We start from the raw sequence: 20,279 nt of genomic DNA, 5'->3' as shown, positions 1-20,279 counted from the left end.
TAAAGAATTTCTAAATATACCAAGGTTGATTGAGAAAGCATTTTAAAAGCAAGCCTACGTTTTTAATTAGAGCTGTAGTAATGAACTCACTTGAGGTTAGGACAGTAATGAAACATTTTTGTGTCCCAGAAATGATAGGTTTGTTGTTTTGGAAAGCTTCTTCAGACAAAAAAAAAAAAAAGGCAGGTTTGACTTCACTAGATTTACTCTCCTTCAGAAATCCGTTTTATGTTAGCTGACGCTTTTCTCTTAAAGTCCACTGTTTCTCTGGACTTCAGTAGTAAGTGTTTTCTTCATAAAAAAAAATGAACAAACAATGTTTAAACGTGTTTGCAGATTTCAACTGTCAGGAAAACCTTGACAAGAAAGAATAAACGCCACATTTGTCTGTTTTCCTATTGTGGGAACTTACTTTGTCACCATGATATATTCAGTGTCTGAAGAGTGGCTGCTAGTCCTTAGAAAAAAAAGGTGTTACACACACACAAAATGTTAATCTGTAGATAAAAATAACTAAAACATTCTGCCAAGGTTTTAAGACTGATCTTCAATCACTACACCTTAAAATAAACCTTGCAATTTGTTACTATATTCAATTTAGGCATAGAATACGTACAAATCCTGGATTTAACTTAAAGCAAGCATTTTAAAGAACTGTCATTTTGAAGAGGATCCTAAAATACAGCTAAAGCACATTGATTATGTTTTATTTTTAAATGGAAATGAACTGTAAGAATAAAAGCAAGCATTATCAAAGCTAAAGACATTTTGCAAGCATGAACAGAACAAAACCAGGGTATGTTTACCAACTTAGAGCTGCAACACATTAACTACAACATTAAATATGAGATTTGCTGTAGGGAGTTTTCTGTCAGCAGTTTCCTTGCTTAACACCATAAAATGTGTAAGGAGTCATATTCCTAGGGTAAGAAAGTTTCTCAATAGATCTATACATTATGAATCTATTGTTCCCATTAGTAATACATCAGGCAAATACTCACCCATTAGTGTTATAAGCTTATTCTTCAGCTGAGTGTCTAACCGGGCAATCATCATCTCTACCGCATTTCTTATTTCCCGAACTCGTTCATCCTTCGCACTGCGCACAGCCTCCACATTCCTCTCCTAAAAGAGGGTTCAGAAAAAAACATGCACAAAAAGGAAGTCGTCACACTTTAGCACGTTTCACTCATCTGCACGTCAACTCCACTCTTCCAGACCCCAGAGTTATACAAAAAGTCTGTTTAGAGCCCCCTCCATCCCTATTTTTCTAGGAGGAAAACCAAAAATCTTGATCTTACTGGAGTGAAATTTGCATATTTAATTTGCATGAATAAGAAAATAGGAATGTGTTTTTAGATGAGCTGTACTATAGACTATTCCTGTTGCCAATTTAAGTACTTCATTATTATGTTGTGGATATCCTTTGACTTTTATTGAATATATAAGTGTGCCCTCTGGTGGGTGACCAAAGGTTAACAACAAACCAGCAATATTTTTCCATTACAGAGATTTATCCTATAGAAAGCCTTTATACCAAAATCTGTGAATACAAGTACCTGTTTCTCTTCTGTAACTTGAGCAGCCTAGCAAAGTTACTTTTTTGGAAAAAAGAATAATTTGATTTACAAAATCAAATTTACTTACTGTGTGGTCCTTGTGAAAATAAAGTAAGTGTCACAGCTTTCAGTGGGTCCTTCCTAGAATGCAGAGAACTGCACTGCTTTGTTGGAATTGCCACTGAAACTGCCATGGCTGAACGTGTCAGGTGTTTGGGATTCTAGCACACTTATCACTATGTGGAAGAAAAAGTGGGGTACATAAACTTCAGGTCTCTAACTAGTGAGCATACTGTAGGCTCAAATATACTTGTATTTTTTTTCTCCCAAAGAAAGGAAAATAAGCTGTACTCAAACAAAGCATTTTTGTACTTGCTTAGCACAGCAGTCTGCATGCTTCGTATATTTGTAAACATTTAACTTTCAAAGAACTGCACAAGTCTAGCTTTTAAATAGCATACATCAAAAATTGCCTGCTAGCAAACTCATATCTTTTTCTGTCTGGCAGCAACAAAAACAACAGGGAGAATGTTTGTCCTTCCCCAGTTTATAAAAAGAAAGTAACTAAAAAGTGAAAGTGTCTGTCTGTGGGATCACCTGATTATGTTCAGAGTACAACAACACACAGGTACTGAAAACATCCACGAATATATGAAATGGTACACTACTTCCATTTCCTGCTTCATGGTTATCCTTCGACAACAGCATACTGATGGAAAACTTAATGTTATCTTGAATCAATTTCTTACCACTTCTTGCACTAAACTGATCAGTTCCATGAGTCTTCTCCTAAGCTTTGCCACTTCTTCATTTACTTTTGTGACATGTTGTTCGTATATTTCTGCCAGTGGCTTAAAAGTATGTCCTCCATGCTGTAAAAATAAATAAATAAATAAATAAATGGCAGGGAATGGGGGAAATAGAACATGCCATTTTAATTTTATTCTAGTCCTATTAAATTACTGAAAGAGAGGGGAAGAAAGCCTCCTGGTGTATCACTCATTTTGGAAAGGTTCCAAAGCAGATTGCATGTAGGAAGTCTGTCTTTCACTTCCCTTCATAAGAAGTCATGAATTTGACTTTCACAACAACAAAGCTTCCTGTCAAGAATTATTTGGAGTCTCAATGGTCCTCCAAAAATAACCTGATTTATTTATTGTACAATATTAACAAATCAAAGATAGAAGAGTTATTACTATTATTGTTAAAACACCCTCCCCAAACAAAGGCAGCACACTGTTTAAGCAACATTCGATCACTTATATTCCAATGCATGACAGCAGTTTCCCCTTTGCATATATTACAGATCATCACCCAAAACATTTAAATTACAGGTTATCTGAGAAAGACTTCCTTTGCCCATAAAATTTTTCACCACCATCTATGGTTTGTCCAAGACATCATGAATTTAGTAACACAGAAGGTAATTTTAATTTTTCAGCAAAAATTAAAATGTACTTCTATTATCAGAAACAGAAGATACTTCTTCGCAAAACCAATCTTTGTAATAATTATAAATGCATATATAACTATAGTTTTTGCACAGTAATTCAATGCCATACTGCCAGTTTCATAGCTTTTCTGTTTCTTCAAACTGCAGGCACACATAACGCTGGCAGTCTCTTACTATAACATACCATGTGCAACATCTAAGTAAGCTTCTTCTTACCATTCCTCCCCAAAGTGCACACTGATGGCAGATACACTTCTTACAGGTCCAGCAGAATACACTAAGCTTTTCATGATGATTTTCACACCTCAAATAAAAAAATAAACACGTAAGCAGCAGCAAACACCTGTTAATTTTCTGCAAACTCAGTTTAATATTTTCATTTGTTTTGCTACCCAGACACTCAGAGTGAAACACAGAACTCAAGTAGAGCATAAATCATCAGCATAGTTTTGCAACAAGAATAGTTAGCGAAAATCTTCCATAAAATAGATGTTGTTTTTAGTGTTCTCTCAGGAAGTATTTCATAAAGAGAAAGTACATTAATAAAATCTGATTTATACTCAGCAGGCAGAGGTTATCATCACTGAATCAAGCTCTGAATTCTAGAAGTTAATTCTTCACATTATTAAAATTTCAATCATATGCAACATAAAGTAACCACAGAACAATGGTTTATAAGCTTTTTCAAACTGATCTCTGTCATTTCTTAAAATTTCAGGAATAGCATCAATCAGCAAGCCAAGCACAGACCAGGCAAACCTCCAACACATGCCTCTCCCTTCCTCCTCCACTAGGTTTCAGGAACTTGGGCAAGGAGGAGGTATGGAACACATAATTAGTCCCTATCCATTTTTCAGTGATTCTCCTCACACTTCTTTCCTCCAAATCTCCAGACTATTATATATTTAGTATTTATATATATATGTTTTTATATGAATATAAATCTTAAACACAAAAGTAGTTTTCTAGGCAAATAAAGTTAGGAACCCTTCTCATTGCTATTAATTATGACAGAAATGAACTCCAACTTTTACACAGACAGTGAGAAACAGCACTGCTTTGTCTGTTCACCAACAGCACAATTCAGTTTTTAAGTAAGAAAAAGTATGTTTGTTCCCCTGACTTTAAAATGAGCTGAAATTAAAAGTCCACTCATGTAAAGTGAAATGCAAAACCCTTCATGTGAAGAATGCTCCATTTACTTGTCTTTTTCATTTTCCTCATGCTTTGTCAGATTACACAGTTGAAGTGTGTCAAGCTGTTGTGTGACCTCTTCTGCCCAACGACAGTTTACAAGCTCTCGTAGCTGCAGCGGGGCTCTGCAAGAAGCATTGCAAGAGTTACAGAGAGAATTCAGCTCCAGGAACTAAAAGAGCAGCATTGAAATGAAACCAGTCCATCAATTCTACAGTACTGGAAAAGCCATGGGCAAAATGCTGAAGCTATACTATTTATTTCAGATGAAAAAAAAAAAAAAGAAATGTAACATTTTAAGTTGATTTGTTCATATTGGGGGGAAGAAAACCAAACCACCCCATAACTACGTATAGAACAGCTACATGAGGAAATCAAGAACTACTTTAAGATTTGGTAATAGACTCCTGGATAACACTGGGCAAATCATTTCATTTCTCATGCTTCTTCGATCCCTACCATTATTCAGCCATCCCTAGAGGAGTGCTTCAACTATCCCCCTTGTAAAACGCAGACATACTTACCTCCTTACAGGCACTTAGAACGAATGATAAAATACTTTAAAAGTTGAATATGAAGTTTTTCAGAAATGGTTGGTTGTTTTTATAAATACTTCCCCTCCCTTAGAGGCAAATACATCCTACTTCCCCTTCCCTGGGGCAAAACACACCCACCTCCCATACTTCAGTTTATCAAGAACGAGAATTGCTAGGTACTCAGGCACCAGAAGCACTAAGGTGTGCCATGGGGCAGGTGTGGGTCGCGTTGCACTGAAAACAAAAACAAAACCTGCACACACTGAGGAGGTACCTCTCCAAGGATTTGCAACACAAAAGGTAAATCTCACAAATTACAGGTATAAAATAAAAATACGTTTCAGGCTGAACACTGGAATTTCTGGTCTCTTATTCTTGCAAGATGAACATTAAAAATTCTAAGGGGAACACCACCTAGTTACTCTTATTATATGGCAATAGAAGACTGCAAAGTAACAGGGTAAGAATGAAGATCTTGCTTAGCTTATCACACAACTGCAACATACATTAGAATAAGTAATATATCAGGTAAATTTTTATTGCTACAGCCAGCAGGTCTCAAAAACCACACTTAAACAATTTATGCAAACTGCATTGAAAAAAGACCCCTCATAGCTAACTGGCTGGCAAACCCAATTCCTGATAATTTATTCCTTGTATTAAAAATACCTTACCTACAATGAGGGCACTGAGCTCTTTGTTCAGTCAGCCAACGCTATGAAGGGAAAAAAAATAATTGAAAGAAAGCACCAGAAAAGAACTGCTAACAAGTACATTCTATTGTTATTTAGGAGCTACTCCCCTTTGTTACCTTTTATGCAGTAATACAGCTTTTATTTAGCCTTCCTGCATTTTTCCATTTTTAGAGATTTGTAATTTAACCGTTCAACCACTTAGTTACCGAAGAAGCAGCTATTTGTATCTTAGTAACACCACCACCACCGTTCTTTAGTTGTCAAAACCACTCCAGTTAAAACTAAAAACGGAATTTTGAGGTACCCAATATTCCCTTAGAAACCACGTATCTGGTGCAGATTTCCATAGCTACAGACTAAAGAGCATATTGCAAGAAAAGAAAGCAAAAGACACAGCATGGATATTTTTCTGAGACTCTGAAGTCTTTGAGATAACTTATTACTTCTTCTTGAGCTATTTATACACAAGTTAGACACCTGCAGTTCAAATCCGCAAGGACCCTTTGACTAATTCTCTTCCAGAAAGTTCTACGCAAAGACAAGGAGCTGCGGGAAGAACTTTACATCAGGCCACTACAGCTTACAGATGTAAAAGATCAGCAGCTGAGAGGCTCATCCTTTGGCAGCTCACTGCTACATTTAAAGATTCTCATGAAGAATCTCTCACCACCCAGCAACAGCATGCCACCTAACATCCTTAACGTGCTGCACGAATCCTCCACCGACAGCTCTTGGCAGAGCTTTCAGAGAGAACGATGACTGTTGTGATTCCTGAAGTACTGGTCGAGGTCTGAGAACCCCAGCTGAACCCTCTCGCACTACGTTAGCACAGCACAATGCCTGGACTCAGAACTGAAGCATCACACGTTAGTAGTGTCACCATAAAAAATGCATTCAGGTGCTGCTTCAGCCCACTGGACGTTCCATATTGACAGATGCAGTCATTGTTTGATTCCTGTCCCAACTCTGTCTTCCATACAGACGTCACTGACTTTCAAAATACGTTGAAGAAAGGGTCATCGGGTACCTGTTTCTTAAGAGTAACTCTTCCAGACAGTCCCTATAATTAGCACTACTGAATGCAAAGCACAGCCTGCCTAGTTTTTCCTCAGTGTTGTAAGAGATTTTGAAAGGAAAACTAGAAAGCACACAGCAGGAAAAAGGAATCCTCAGAACCCCACAAAAAGAAGCAAGGAAGAAGGCAGAATGTGTTTGTAAGATCACAGTATTTTCTAAGCTCAAACATTTGCAAAAGTAAGCCATAATAAGTAAACTCACCCGAATACAACTGAAACAGCACAGCTTGGAGCAATGAGGACACAGTCGTGCATCACGCAATTTCTCCATACAAATAAAACATCGGAATACTTCAGCAATACTCTGGAAAAGGATAGATTATTGCTATTGTTAAGCCACACACTTCTGACACATGAGAGATGCATTTTTCAGGCAGAATGCCGGGATGAACAGGTGCAATCCCATTCCAAACAGCAACGGGTAGCACATCTCAAAGCAAGATACTGGGTCAAACACCACAGCTCTCCCCCCCACCTCTTCTTACATCCCACCAGCCCTTAGCACCCATTTTGGGACACAGTTCCTTAAGGAATACATTTTTTTTGTTTGATTTCCCTTTTTCCAAGGGGGAATTTCCACAGCCAAGAAATATTATTCCTCCTCGTGCTCACACAGCATTGAACAGTTGCCAGAAACAACTGCACGGTACCCATGGACTCAAAACCTAGGAGCTCCAACACACTAACATTAAGCTAATTGAGAAGCACGTTAAGCACATGTATGATACAGAGCGTTGATGCGAAAGCTTGCCTCCAACAGTGCATTTTATTGACTAATAGGATTCACATCCTTTTAACATCTCCCATCCCCACCACGGTTTCTCAGCCCCCTCCACGTCCCCCCGACCACCCCCGCTCAGCAGGACTCAATTTAACGCACGGTTTCTCCGCACCCTGGCAGAGAAGCCATTTGCCCGGCCCCACCTTGCCCGTCCCCAAGCAGCAGGGTTATTCCCGGTACCGAGCAGCTCCCACCCTACACACCAGGCACCGGCCCCCCTCCAGCTTCAACCCTCCAGGAGCCCCCCCAGCCCCCAGGCGCCCCGCAGGAGGCCGGGCCCTCCGCTAACGGCCGCAGGGCCCAGGAGGAGCACGGCAGGGCCAGGCCGTGCCGGGCCCGTCCCGGGGGGGCCGCTCACCTCCACGCTCTGCTCGTCCATGGCCGCGGCCCCCCCAGCCCCGGCCCGGCCCCGGTGCGCTCCGGTGGTGCCGGGCCGCGGCCGCGGGGAGGGAGGGGGAAGGGGGGCGGGGCTTAGGCACTGCGCGCGCGCGCGCCCCGAGTGGGCGGGGCTAAGGGCGAAGTTGGCGCGCGCGGGGTGGCGGGGGCGCGCTGCGGGAGGATCGGTTGGGTTGGGGTCTTAACGGGGCGGTAACGGGGGGGGGCCCAGCCCAGCCCTGGGGGTGAGCAGCCCCCCCGCCCCGCCCCACGAGTCGGTGGCAGGCAGCGGGGGGCTGCACGGGTGGGTGCCCGCATCTCGCGTGGGGTTTGGGAATGGATCTGGGTAACCGCAGCCCTGAGGACAGGTGGTTTTAGCAGGCGCTGGCCCAGCTGGGCTTGTTTTCCCGCTTACAGGTCGCTTGGAGCACGTTGTGCTAGCAGAACTTTAAGGCTGTTGAAGGTAGAGGGAGTAAAGAGCAAGCCTAGCAGTTAGGGATCGATTGGATTGTGATGCTTCAAGCAGTTGTGAAGTGAGAGCAGCTTTGTAGGTAAAACAGCACTCAACAGCATCCGATCAGGGTATCCCCGGTCCTCTTGCCCAACACAGACCCTGCTCCTCTTCACGACAAGCTCCAAACAGACTGACCACGGCACCAACAAATTGAGAAAGGAGCATTCCCCTTCCTGTAGGCACCAATTTAAACTTCTCTTCTTTGCTGGCCATCATTTCACAAAATCTACAAGATTTCATTAAACTTAGATATTTCAATCTCATTTGAGAAAGGAGGATAATAACAAAAAAAAACAACAACAACAAAACAACCTGTGAGGGTGGTCAAACACTGCAAGATGGTGCCAGAGGTGCTGCAGTTTTCATCCTCAGAGTTTTTCAAACCAGGACTGGCCCCAGCACTGAGCAACCGGCTGCAGCTGGCCCTGCCTTGATGTGAGCAGGGCGTTGGACCAGACCAGCTCCAGACCTCAGCTATTCTGCGAGGCTGCAGTTTTACTGGACTGTAAAAAGCCAGTTCACATCAAAGGAAAATGAAAGGGGTCAGGGGCCAGGTTCAGGGGTTAGGGCAGGGCTCAGGGTCAGGAGTCATTTAAACAGAAGCGTAATAAATCTATGGCCCCGTCTCCTTGACTTTCATCATTTATTCAGGAGTATAAGTACAATTAAGTGGCTTGGGTTATTTGCCTTAAAAACAGGAATGTCAGGAATGTAAGCAAGAATATGGAAACGTCACATGGTTAACAACACTGTTCAAAAATGCATCGTCTAAATCCTATAAATACCCGAGATCAAATACCAACCTCAACATTTTTTCATTCTGCCATTTTTAAGTACTAGAAATAGAATTTCTATATGGATACACGAACAACTTTCCAACAGTGTTTTTGTACCTCGGACAACAAAGAAATACTTGCTTTTTAATAATTCAGGAGCTATGACGAAGATGCTTGTGTGTCAAATGAGAACGGACCGAACGTTTGTTTATGCAACTAATTTAACATTTCCTTGTCTGTCAAGTTCCACAATAGCAAGTTCTTTTAAGATTCGTATTCTTGAGTCAGTGGCTTTCATATTCATCTTGTTCATCTGCGAAACACTCAGTGCAGCACTGTAAGGCAAGAGCAAACTGTTTAGCAAAACAGGGTATCAAACAGCAGGTCTGTCAGAAAACGGCTAAAAAGCCCGTATTGTTTAAAGAATGATTTTTAAGAAGTGTTCCATAATTCTCATACTATTGAGATTGTCATCAACTTTACTGTGCTGCGTTAATCTAAGAACAATCACTTCCTAACCCAGCTTCAGGATTAAAGAGACAGTATTTCCGAGCTTAAAACTTCCTCATTTTTGCCATCACCTTCAAGAGATCTGCAGCACTAATCCCAGGAAGGTGTCAGGGCTTGTGGGAGAGATAAGGGGTGGTGGTGGTGGAGTTCAGGGTCAGTGTTTACCATTAGGATTTTGAAAAAAACAGACTGTTTCTGAAGAACCTGACATTCGGTATTGTAAATTATCCAATTATAAATGCCACTTTTCTACGAAGAAATTTAGGCTGTTTTGTATGATGGCCTAACGCTTTGGGATATATACCTAACCAGGAAGGCCATCAGGGAGCAAAATTAAATGCAAAGTCAGAGCAGCAAATGGTTAACTAGCTGTTTGTTTCATTTGAAAATGGTGAATTTCTTTACAACTTACAAAATTCTTAGTAATGAGTGGCTGTAAGTCTCACCTGTTCTTATTTACAATGAAGTGGTTAAATAGCTCCCTGTACAAGTTGTTCACATCTGCTAGTTTAACAGAGCTTCTGATACTCCTTGGTACGGACACAAGCATTTCCTCAGTTAACGGTTTGAATTTTGACTCTAAAAAAATTAAAATAGAAGGTATTTGTTTTTTCAGAAATCAGGCCAAAGACAAGACAGTACTTTAACTTCTTTTTAAGAAAACACTGAAATAGGTCTACATGGTCTGACTGAGAGATTTGCCCCTGTTGTACTAGGGGTAAAGTTATTTGAAGGCATAACTGCCATTTCAGAAAGTACAACAGCTTAAGTTATTAATTGCTGAATTCTGGGTAATAACTTGATATGTTTAAATAGCAGAGAACTATTAGAGTTCAATATTAGAGATGGAAGTCTTAGGAGAGATTAGTATTAATCCCAAAGGTTACTTACTGGGGCTAGGTGTAGGGGGTGGGGAGAATCAGACTTAAGGGTCAAGCAAAAAAACAGTGGAAAATTCTTCCTGCACTTACCTTCAACTGAGCTGGGAACTACAGATCCTGAACCAAATGGCTAAAAATAAACAAGAGATAATGTTAGGATTTCTTGGAGTTCAGTTTAGAAAGCAGGTTCTGCAATTTCATTTCTGTATTGGCAATTACATTTTACCATTGGATAACCAAGGATCTTGCAACCACTGCAGTAAACAGCAGAATCTGAGGCATTAAACAAATCCTGGTTTCAAATAAAATAAGTTTGAAGATAGGAGCAAGATTCATATGCAAGTCAGATGAACTTCTTCAGCTTTCTCCTTTGCATTCCAGTACCGATGTAGTTAAAAGCACTGCACAAGCAGCAAAGGAAAAAAATGGCTTTCCTATTCTCAGGCAACCTTCAGAGGCTGACAGTCCTGACAAGCAAAAGGTAGCTAAACCCAGATTTCCTCAGCCAGAAAATAAATACAGCACTGACAAAAAATCCCAGGGCCTTTGTGGCAGCTTTCCATTCCTTCTGCCTTTCAGAGAACTTGTAGAATATCTTCAAAACACACTCACTGACAACATAGGAAACAATACCAATTAAACTGGCCTCAGCAGCAGTGGGATATGGCTACATTTTGCACTGGGGCTGTTTATACCAGCTATATCTTAAGTGCTTTAGAATAATGGAAAGACAAAAACAGAGCATTTATCAAGACCATTATCCTCTATTCACTTTGATTACTATTTTGCTTTTATTATGAGACCCAGACCAAACCTTTGCAGATAACTATACTAAGAGTCTGTGCCTCAAGAAGCTCTGGGAGAATATCCAACTTTTTAACAAGTATTCATTTAGATTTATGTTCTATCACATTACAGTTAGAATACACTTAAACTATTGCTGGTCATATTCCAAACTTTATTTAAGATTTCACAGGAAATTAAATCATCAACTTAATCAGTACACAGTAAAACTGGAAAGATTTGTGAGGAACTTCAGCTCACTTCTGAAAAACTCCATTCAATTGAGAGATATTAAGGTACAGAAACAGCCCTTCTGACTTGAGTTGAGCTACTCAGGATTAATGGTTTCTGGAATACTGACACTCTGTGGCCTAATTACCTCTTCCACTAGCGATTCCATTTCTTTAACAGTTTGACAGGTTAACTGCTGTGCTGCAGTCTGTTCTTCTTCTGACAGAGGTGAGCGCTAGAAAATAAAAAGATACCAAGAACTCTGATACTTCCAGTTCCTAGGGTGATGATATTTACAAATGAACTCAGTGTTTGTGTAGTTGTTTTCACATGCAAACTAACAGTAAATTCCTACTTCGCATTAAATGAAAGCAAGTTGACAAGCTTAGTATTTCTGAAAACCCAATCACAATGTTCCTTTAACACTGTAGTATAAATGGCTCAATGAAAATAAAATGAATTATTTCATATAAAGAAGTATTTCACTTGAAGAGTTAAGTTTCTCCATAACATTTTAATCAATTTTTTTTTTAGGAAATAGTCAAGTACAACATTAGCTAAAAAGTCTAAATGTAACTTTAGAAACACAACAGTCTTCCACTGTAACAAAATCCTATATGTAAATTATTCTTGGCATCGCATCCTTGGAACACAAAGAAAATATTTTTTCTTCCTGTGACATAATAATTACTGTCTTTTAAATCATTATACGGTACGTTTTCTCTATAGAGACTTACCACTACCTTGTCTAGATCTGTTGACAGATTAAACACAATGTCAGGGCACTGTCATCAGAACGCTGATGGGAGAGCTCAGATCCAGGAGAATGCTTTAGTCACACCAATCCTATCTCTGCCTCTACATTATCAGTTAACATTTTTCATCTAAATCACCTTATTTGTAGGGGGACAAAAGCAATGCTTTCACAACCTTTTCAAAATTGTAATGCAGCGATGTCTGAAGACCACTTACAAAAATGCTGGGGGGAGTTCAGAGGCATTATCATACTGAGAGGAAACATTTCTTTGTGCTAACTATATTGTCACCCATACACTACAGTGTATTTTTAGCTTACGCATTTTAGACAGTGAAAAAAACATTCGTCACTTAAAAGCTTTTCAAAAATTGTTTTGTCTTTCTGATTTCTTTAAGGTAACTACTTTTAAAAAGAAGTCGTCGTAGGACTGGGACACAGCTGTGAAACTATTCAAACGTCATACTATCCACTTACAGCATAGCTTTAATTCAGACTAAATACCACTAGTTTAACTGATAAGTGATAAATCAGGTTAGTGATTTACAAAAATAGCTTCGATCTTGCAAACATTTCTTCTGGTAAACTGTTTTCTTATTTTCTACAAGCCTATACATTTAAGAGTTTCCAGTGAAACCACTCACAGCTACACAGAGGTTACACAAATGCATGGGCATTTACAGGCGTGAGAGCCAAGTTACTGAAATGAGACTGCTACCTGCAGATCAGCGTGCTGCTGTAGTGTCTGAACCATCTTCATTGTGTTCTCTAGGGCAGCACGGATGCCGTTCATGGATTCCTTCTGCTCTAAGGAAACTTTTTCCAGCTGCATACATAATGTTTTATAACGAGATTTCACCACCGAGAGTTCTTCTAAGAGAGTAACCGGGTTTTCCTATGTGGAAATTAAAGGTACATTTAAACTGTTCAAGAAGAAAAAATTTATGCTGCCACATAAGATTTAAAAGCATAGGAGTCAGAAAAACAAGAATATAACGTGAAACAACCCTTTACAATGAAAAGTGCAGCTGAGAGTATCTTTCACCCATACATTTAGTTTTTCATGTGCACAAACGATAGGTGGTGTTAATAAACCAGTACAACTCTGTGGTTCCATAATAAATACATTATTATGTTTGTGAATTTTAATAGCTTTTCTGATTTGGAATAAATTAGGGACTTCTAAATAAAAAGATTATTTTTCCACTATGTCACAATACACATGGAGGCAAGGACTTATTTATGAAGGCTTCTACATACTGCCATTTATTGTTTTAATCTTTCTCTCATCCATTCCCAGCTCTGTATTTAGTCACTGCTGACTAGCAAGTGTATCTTTGGTCTCCCAGTGAGGACGAGTTATAGCCAAGATAGAATACTCTCTGTGAAAATTAGGTGTTAACACTTCTCATTTCTCAGAGTGAAACATGGGAGAACTTCACTATACCAAGAATGTAGGGTTTTCTGACAGTTTCTGCACTAAATTCATATTATGTCAGTTATCCTGGTGTATGATGCAAGAAAGACATTATTATAAAAAAACATCAAATAAAAGAACATTCACGTTTCCATATTAAAGAATAAAACCTATTTATTACCAACTTCACGCAGAATGCAATAAAAGTTATTAATTTAATTTGAAAATACTACCTCTGCTGACAGATTATCAGGAAGACTTTTCATTATTTCAAACTCCAGTCTGTGTTGAATATAATCCAGATCAGATTCTGCCTTCTGGAACTAAAATATTTAGGATTAGCCACATTATATTTAAAAAGAAATGCAGACAAACCCCAACCATTTGCCTTTCCTGTATTTCAGGAAAGCAGAAGACAGATGCCTCCTCTGCTCCTCCAATCTATTCCATTAGAGGATGGTTGCCAATTACGCCGACACTCATCTAGCCTGAAAAGTATAAAGCAATAAACTTTGAGACTTCTAATCCTGTAATTTTATAAGTTAAAACCCGTCATCCAAAGAGCTATACAGTATCCAGGTAATAAAAAGCAACGCAGTAGGAAACCACTTTGCAGAATTACTTCGATACCTTACATGTAAGCTCTCAGCCGCAGACATTACCCCATTTGCCATACCCGGTACAAACGTAAGTCTGGACACGAGCATTTTCCTCTCGTGTGCCATTTAAGCAAGCATATACACACACTTCTACTGATCGTAGCCTCTTTATATTTATCTAACCTAAAATAGACCATATTTGCTTTATATCTTTCCGCTACTCCCATGTTCCTACAGCTCCCCAAACGCATGACAGCGTTCCCACCCATTCCAGCATTACGTGCCCTTTCAGTGCCAAACCTCTCAAGTTTGTAAGCAGTACTCCAAAGAGCGAAGTTACAGCAAGACACAAGAACAGTGCATCTTTTCTCAACAGATCTTCACATGTTGCAGAAGATGTTTGATTTTTTCCCCGACATTAATATACATTCCATCAATTTATAAAGCTTTCCCTTGGCTAGGTACTTTTCAAACATTACGAATTCTCCTAGCTAAACCATAATACTCGTCTGTTTATCCAGCAGAAACTATGAGTAAGTGTTGAAGAGCAAAGTGTATCAGAGATTTTGTTATTAATTATATGAGGAATGAATTCTCTCAGATTATTATAGTAACAATTACACATTTTATTGTTCCCCAGTAAGCCAGAGCAGATAATAAATAGATAATAGATAATAAAATTGATGACATCACATTTATTTCCTCAGGATAAATAACCCACCAGAGAGTTATCTAATTGCCCTGTAAAACAGTCTGCTGATAGCATTATTACTTAATTAATTTTAGCCTGCGATTTTAATACCTATTAAGGACTTCTCCTCTAAAGAAAGGCAGTTTTCCCAGTTCACAAAAAGAAACCAAGAAAAACTCATTATTTTCTCAATGTAATCATTTGGCGATTTTACAGTCATGGAGGAGACTCTGATGAAAGCAAGTTCAAGATACTTACAACATAGCTCACAGTAGCTTTCACTAATTATGCTGAGCTTAGCAATGAAGTAATCATTGCGACTTTTAGGATCAAAATAAGGCTGTTTGTTAACTGCACCCCCAAAGTATTAACTAGCAGCGCTTACAGCTAAAGCCACAAACTTCAGTGTGCTTTGGAGGTAGCCTTTAGTAACCACTCATGATAAAACAGGAAGGATAAAGCTTGTTAATACACTACATTTTTTTTAAGGAGTTCACGAGAGACTTTTCCTAAGGGATCAACTATTCCTGTGCTCCTCCATTAGCAAATATTTTTTGTTTTTCACTTCTAGGGACAGGCATGCCAGAACAATCGTTTTCTGCTTTTCTCCACCTCTTTCCTCTGACTGCTAACTCTTGGGAATACAGACAACAAATATGGGTGGCTTTTAAAATTATTCCAAGAGCGGAGCTTCATGGATATTTCAACACTGATAATTTGAGATTTCCAGGACAACAATGAGCCATTAACACTATGCTGCTACTGTGATTCAGGACCAAAAAAAAAGTATTATTTTATAACTATTTATTTCTTGCTGTATCTCAGGAAACATGCACCTGCAAGAATCTCACCTTAGCGTTATAGGTCAGGACCATTTGTATGAATTCTCTACAACAGTCACACAGAAAATGCACTTTATGTGATGTACAGTTGTAATTTACTCATAGGCTTAGTGGAAAGCGTTAGAAACTGTAAGGCAACTCTCAAGCCATTGCTGCATGCTCTGCTTTCAGATGCTTTGACAATACTATTGCACTGCTAGCTGTAAAGTACAGTAGTGCAATAAAGTCAGAGCATTCGTTAGCAGCAAGAATTCGAAACAAGTAATCAATACATTCAAAATACGTATTGGAAAAAATATGTCAGCAGTTTCTGTGGGTCAGACGTTTGGTAAGGCAACATTCACCCAGTCCTAATACAGACATGCAAGGACTTTCACATTTCTAGACATTATTATTGGTCGTAATCACTGTCATTCCACTAACCAGAAGAGGAAAAAAAAAAAAAAAAAAAAAAACACCCAACAAAATGTTCAACAGATCCATCAGAAATTCATTTTTGCACTATTTGGTGCTCTTTTAACTAGCAACTGAATTTCAAAGTTTATGTCTTTTTAGGTTTGTCTCATAGCAAGAGGAAATGGTAAACCTCTATCAGACAGATGCTCTTAAACTGTGTTACAGAGAACATTTTATGGACACACGAGTTTATTCGGTCACTTTAAACTGCACGTGAACACACCCTCATTTCCAAACACCGTGGATATAAATTATCACTGGGGTTACCTCGTGCCTGTTAGAGGACCATGAACTGGGGGTGTACTTCATGCATCTCCATAAAGCTGTTCCTCTTTTTAATAAAACCAGTAACTTCATATACAAAGGCTGAGGACTGGGCGGGTCTGACAGCATTACTGTTCTTAATAAGAAAACACAAGGAACAGAGGAACGGGGAGGAGAGAGATGGCTGATGGCTGATGCACTCAGAACAACCTGAGCTAACTTAGGACATTACCGCAGAAAACCCTGCAGGCTGTAAGAATCCTACACAGTGTTCCTTCCTCTTTGCAGGGCACTTACTTCGAAGGACACACACACAGAGTTGATGGGATTTGTCATTAAATACTGTTGCAGGAAGAACGGCCGAAAACACGACAGACAGTAGTATGTTCAGATCATGCTCCCCTTTATTACCCGAACAGCCTGACTTTTATAGCAAACTTAACAGGGGCAGATAGTGTCTCACACAAGATTATTGGCCAAAAGCACTCAGACAAACAACTGCAAGAAAACAACCCCACCTGCAAGAAAACAACCCCTTTGTTATTAGCAGTCACGTAAATCCCATCCTTGAAGCCAGCTGCTGGCAACAATATTTTTCTAAATTCCTCAATTGGGTGATGTGGGAACACTGTCATGGGAACTCCTCATAGTCGTCCTGGTAGCTTGGTTTGCTCAGCTGCAGCAAGCCATGGGATCTTTGCTGTTTCAAAAATCCCTCAACAAAATACCACTTAACATTTATCCTTGGCAAACAACTAGGAGACAGTGAGTAAAATAAAAATAAAAAAGTTTACAATCTCACTTTGAAGTTGTTTTTCAAAGCACCTTTGGTCTCAGACATAACAGCGACTTAGGACTTGCGGCTCCGTAACCCGGTGAGTAACGCCGATAGCATCGCTGGCCAATGCCCTTTTAACATTGCACTGCTTTGTGTACGATCACTAGTAGTACAACATAAAAAGGGCACTGGACAGACACCGCTCAGAGAAAAGAGGAAGTCCATTGCAACAGAAATACAGTCACAGGAATTAACTAAGTCGCTCTGACTGAAGCACTCTCACAGCATCTGCCCCTTTATCCATTTGGTATCAAGTTTTACTAAAGGAATGTCCACCAAACTCAAGTTTCTTCCGCGGCACACCACTGAATTGCATACTGGAAAGCATTGCTAACGAGACAGCTTTACAATCTGTCTCCTAATGAAGCTCGTCTTATAGATGTTGTGGGTCATTCAACACTTCTTATTACTGTACTTTGAGCACTACCCTCAGAGAACTGAAGACTACCTGGCATTTTCATTCACATCGTTTTTAAGCTCCTACACAAGAATTTATTCCTTGGTCCATGAGACTAAAATGAAACTTTTCAGGAAATGCATGTCAAAACCTCTGGGGGAAATACAAGTGTTCTGGGGAGAGATCCAGCCAGGGACGCCACCTTCTGCAGGAAGGACTTAACAGAAGACTCGAACAGAAAAATGTCAGGCTAAGGGGTACATTTAAAAATCAGTTGGGTTTCAAATGGATTCTCCAGATGGTTTTGGATAATCAGGACAGGGGGAAAGACCAAGCCAGAATCTCCAAACCTCTGGAAGTTTGTATGAGCCATCTGTGCAGATAATTGACCCCACTGAGGTCTCCACACGTCAGTGCAAGATGCTTTTGGTGTACTTGTAACGTAGATCGTCAGACAGTGACACATCACCATCTCCTTCCACTGCCATAGATAAACACCCCCATTAACTTTAAGGGCAACTAATCAAAATACCTCTTTAATTATTTACATGTCCTAAAGTGAGGAATTAGTAGTCCAACTTTAAAAGCACGGCTTTCACTAAAACAGTGAAATAAACCATAACACTGAAAAACAAACAAACGACAAGAACAAAACCAAAACCTACTACAATAACAACAAACACACAGCTAGCCTGGGTGTTTCTAAGCAGAATTACACAGAAAGAAAAAAAAAAGTTACAAGGAAAAATGAAATTACTCAAACTGGGCTTTAAAACAGCAGCAACTAACAAAAGACACAGGGAGCTGAAGCACACACTGTGGGCAGGGCTGAGGTTTTGAATCTGCCACAGGAACAACTTCAGAGCTTTGACAAGAGTGCAGCGTGTCACTGAAATCAAACACTGCACGTGTTTGGTATGATTACCACAGGTCTGTAACTACAGGAGAACAAAAATAACCTCAAAAAGTATGGGTACTTCACAATAAAATTGTGGTTTGAAAGTGCAATTAAGCTGAGGACTTGGTAAGGGTTTGAATCCTCTGCTGACAATGCTCAGCCCCTTCTTTCTTTTCAGGCCACCCTTACTTAGCTGCTGCTGATGCTTTCAGGGATGTGCTGGAGAAAAGTGACTGAAGAACATTAAAAAGTAAACTAAAAGTTTAAAGTGAGCAGATAGCAGCACACCAGCTCTGTGTATCAGTGAGAGCCTTGCACACAGCAGGTTAAGGGATGGTGTTGATGTGCAATGTTCCCCATCGCGTTCTCCTTCTATTTTCCTAGATTTTTTTTTCCTCTCCTTTAGTGGTGTGTGTACTGATAAACCCTTTTTTATTTTATTTTTTATTCTTAAATTAAAACCAAGGTTGCCAGAAGGCAGGAAAACAAAAGCAAAACAAAAACAAACAAAAAAACAACCACATAAGTAGAAATTAGACCGTCTCTGCAGCGAATAATGTCTTTTCCCACATCTCCTGCCGAGGCCCTTTCTGGTTTGACAATTACCGCACCTAACAGCCCTTTGAAACCACACAACTTTGACATTTTTGGAATTCCAACGATTCCTGGAAGTCTCAAAAAACAACAAAAAAAACAAAAATCACCACAAAGGAGCACCGGGTTTTGGAGAATTACCTCACGCGCGGGCTGAGGCCCCGCAATTCAGCAACATCGCGGAGTCCCCCGGGGCTCCAGAGCCGCCAGGGCCCCTCGCAGCCCCCCGGGCAGCCCGGTGCTGAGGGCGGGCGGCCCGGCAATGCCGGTCCCGGCCGGGCGAGGCGCTGCGGGCGGCTCCTTCCCCCCCCCCCCCCCCGCTCCCTTCCCCCGGTGCCGGTCCCGCTCCCGGCCGGGCCCCGCGGCCTCCCCTCAGCCCCTCAGCGCTGGGCGGGAAACCTCCACTCCCCCCTCCCCCCCCACACACGTTATGGAATGGCCCATCCCAACCCGCCCCCCCCCCGCGGGGACAATGGGCCAGCCCAGGTGTGAGTCCTGTGTGTGGTTCCCCCCCCCCTCCGCTTCCTTTCTCCTTTCCTTTCCCCCCCCGCGCTGTGAGGAATGGACTCGCCCAGCAGCGCGCCGCTCCACGCCCCCCCTCCCTCCGCGCGCGTGGCCGGGGGGGGGCAGCGGAATGGAACGGTCCGACCCGGCCCAACCCAACCCGGCCGCTACGAGGACCGCGCCCCCCCCACCACCCCCCCACACCTCACAAACCGAGGCCCGCGGCCCCCTTCTCCCCCTCAGGAGGCAGCTCCGGGGCTCGGCCGCCGCCCCCCGGCCCCGCCGCCGCCCGCCCCGGCCTCACCATGGTCTCGAGCCTGGCGAGCGCCGTCTCCATGTTGAATAGTTGACATTCCTCAGGCGGCGGCGGAGGAGATGCCCGCCCCCCGCGCCGCGGGCCGCGGAGAGACGGGGGTTGCCATTGGGCAGCTGTCAGTCGGAGCTGGCCTCCCATTGGTTGGGCGCTGAGGGAGGGTTGTCGCTATTGGGCGGGAGGGGATGTAAACCCTGGCGGAGGTACGGGGGTGCTGATTGGGCGCCGCGGGGAGCGGCGGGCGGGGATTGGTTCGCGGAGAGAGCGCCTCGAGACGGAGGGGGGGTGGAGTGGGGGCGGGCGGGGATTGGCTGGCGTAGGGAGCGCTGAGCTTCTATTGGCAGAGGG

General features: G+C 41.3%; 2 protein-coding genes across 6 annotated transcripts in view; both read right to left on the bottom strand.

Moving 5' to 3' along the window:
- The window catches only part of TRIM37 (tripartite motif containing 37), a 28,721-nt gene extending 20,924 nt beyond the window's left edge, over positions 1-7,797 (bottom strand). For all 3 annotated transcript variants that reach the window (XM_072026051.1, XM_027471947.3, XM_027471948.3), the window contains exons 1-7: positions 7,653-7,797; positions 6,716-6,817; positions 5,417-5,457; positions 4,215-4,331; positions 3,229-3,316; positions 2,309-2,431; positions 1,002-1,125 (exon numbers count right to left, since the gene is read on the bottom strand). In XM_072026051.1, the coding sequence (XP_071882152.1) occupies positions 1,002-1,125; positions 2,309-2,431; positions 3,229-3,316; positions 4,215-4,331; positions 5,417-5,457; positions 6,716-6,817; positions 7,653-7,673 (616 nt within the window). In that variant the 5' untranslated portion in view covers positions 7,674-7,797. The remainder of the gene's footprint in view (positions 1-1,001; positions 1,126-2,308; positions 2,432-3,228; positions 3,317-4,214; positions 4,332-5,416; positions 5,458-6,715; positions 6,818-7,652) is intronic.
- A 1,015-nt stretch (positions 7,798-8,812) lies between these two features.
- On the bottom strand, positions 8,813-20,073 carry SKA2 (spindle and kinetochore associated complex subunit 2). 3 transcript variants are annotated; one of them, XM_027471942.3, is made up of 7 exons: positions 19,923-20,071; positions 13,769-13,858; positions 12,837-13,013; positions 11,513-11,599; positions 10,441-10,480; positions 9,916-10,048; positions 8,813-9,294 (listed from the first exon to the last, which is right to left on the bottom strand). In XM_027471942.3, exons 1-7 carry the CDS (start codon positions 19,953-19,955, stop codon positions 9,168-9,170), a joined length of 687 nt encoding a protein of 228 aa, XP_027327743.2. In that variant the 5' UTR covers positions 19,956-20,071; the 3' UTR covers positions 8,813-9,167. The 3 variants fall into 3 exon arrangements, with proteins under 3 accessions (XP_027327743.2, XP_038021570.1, XP_027327744.2); XM_038165642.2 differs by lacking the exon at positions 19,923-20,071 and adding an exon at positions 19,256-19,416; XM_027471943.3 differs by lacking the exon at positions 9,916-10,048 and having other exon boundaries at positions 19,923-20,073.
- Positions 20,074-20,279: the final 206 nt, after the last annotated feature.

Source organism: Anas platyrhynchos, chromosome 20 (genome assembly GCF_047663525.1).
Source record: "Anas platyrhynchos isolate ZD024472 breed Pekin duck chromosome 20, IASCAAS_PekinDuck_T2T, whole genome shotgun sequence".
NCBI classification, from domain to species: Eukaryota; Metazoa; Chordata; class Aves; order Anseriformes; family Anatidae; genus Anas; species Anas platyrhynchos.
This window is presented reverse-complemented; position numbering and strand designations above follow the sequence as displayed.

Coding starts and splice junctions, on each gene's coding strand:
- SKA2 (XM_027471942.3), bottom strand. CDS start 19,955: ATGGAGACGGCGCTCGCCAGGCTCGAGACCATG. Junction 13,859..19,922: donor TCGCCAGGCTCGAGACCATG/GTGAGGCCGGGG, acceptor TAAATATTTTAG/TTCCAGAAGGCAGAATCTGA. Junction 13,014..13,768: donor CTGATAATCTGTCAGCAGAG/GTAGTATTTTCA, acceptor ATTTCCACATAG/GAAAACCCGGTTACTCTCTT.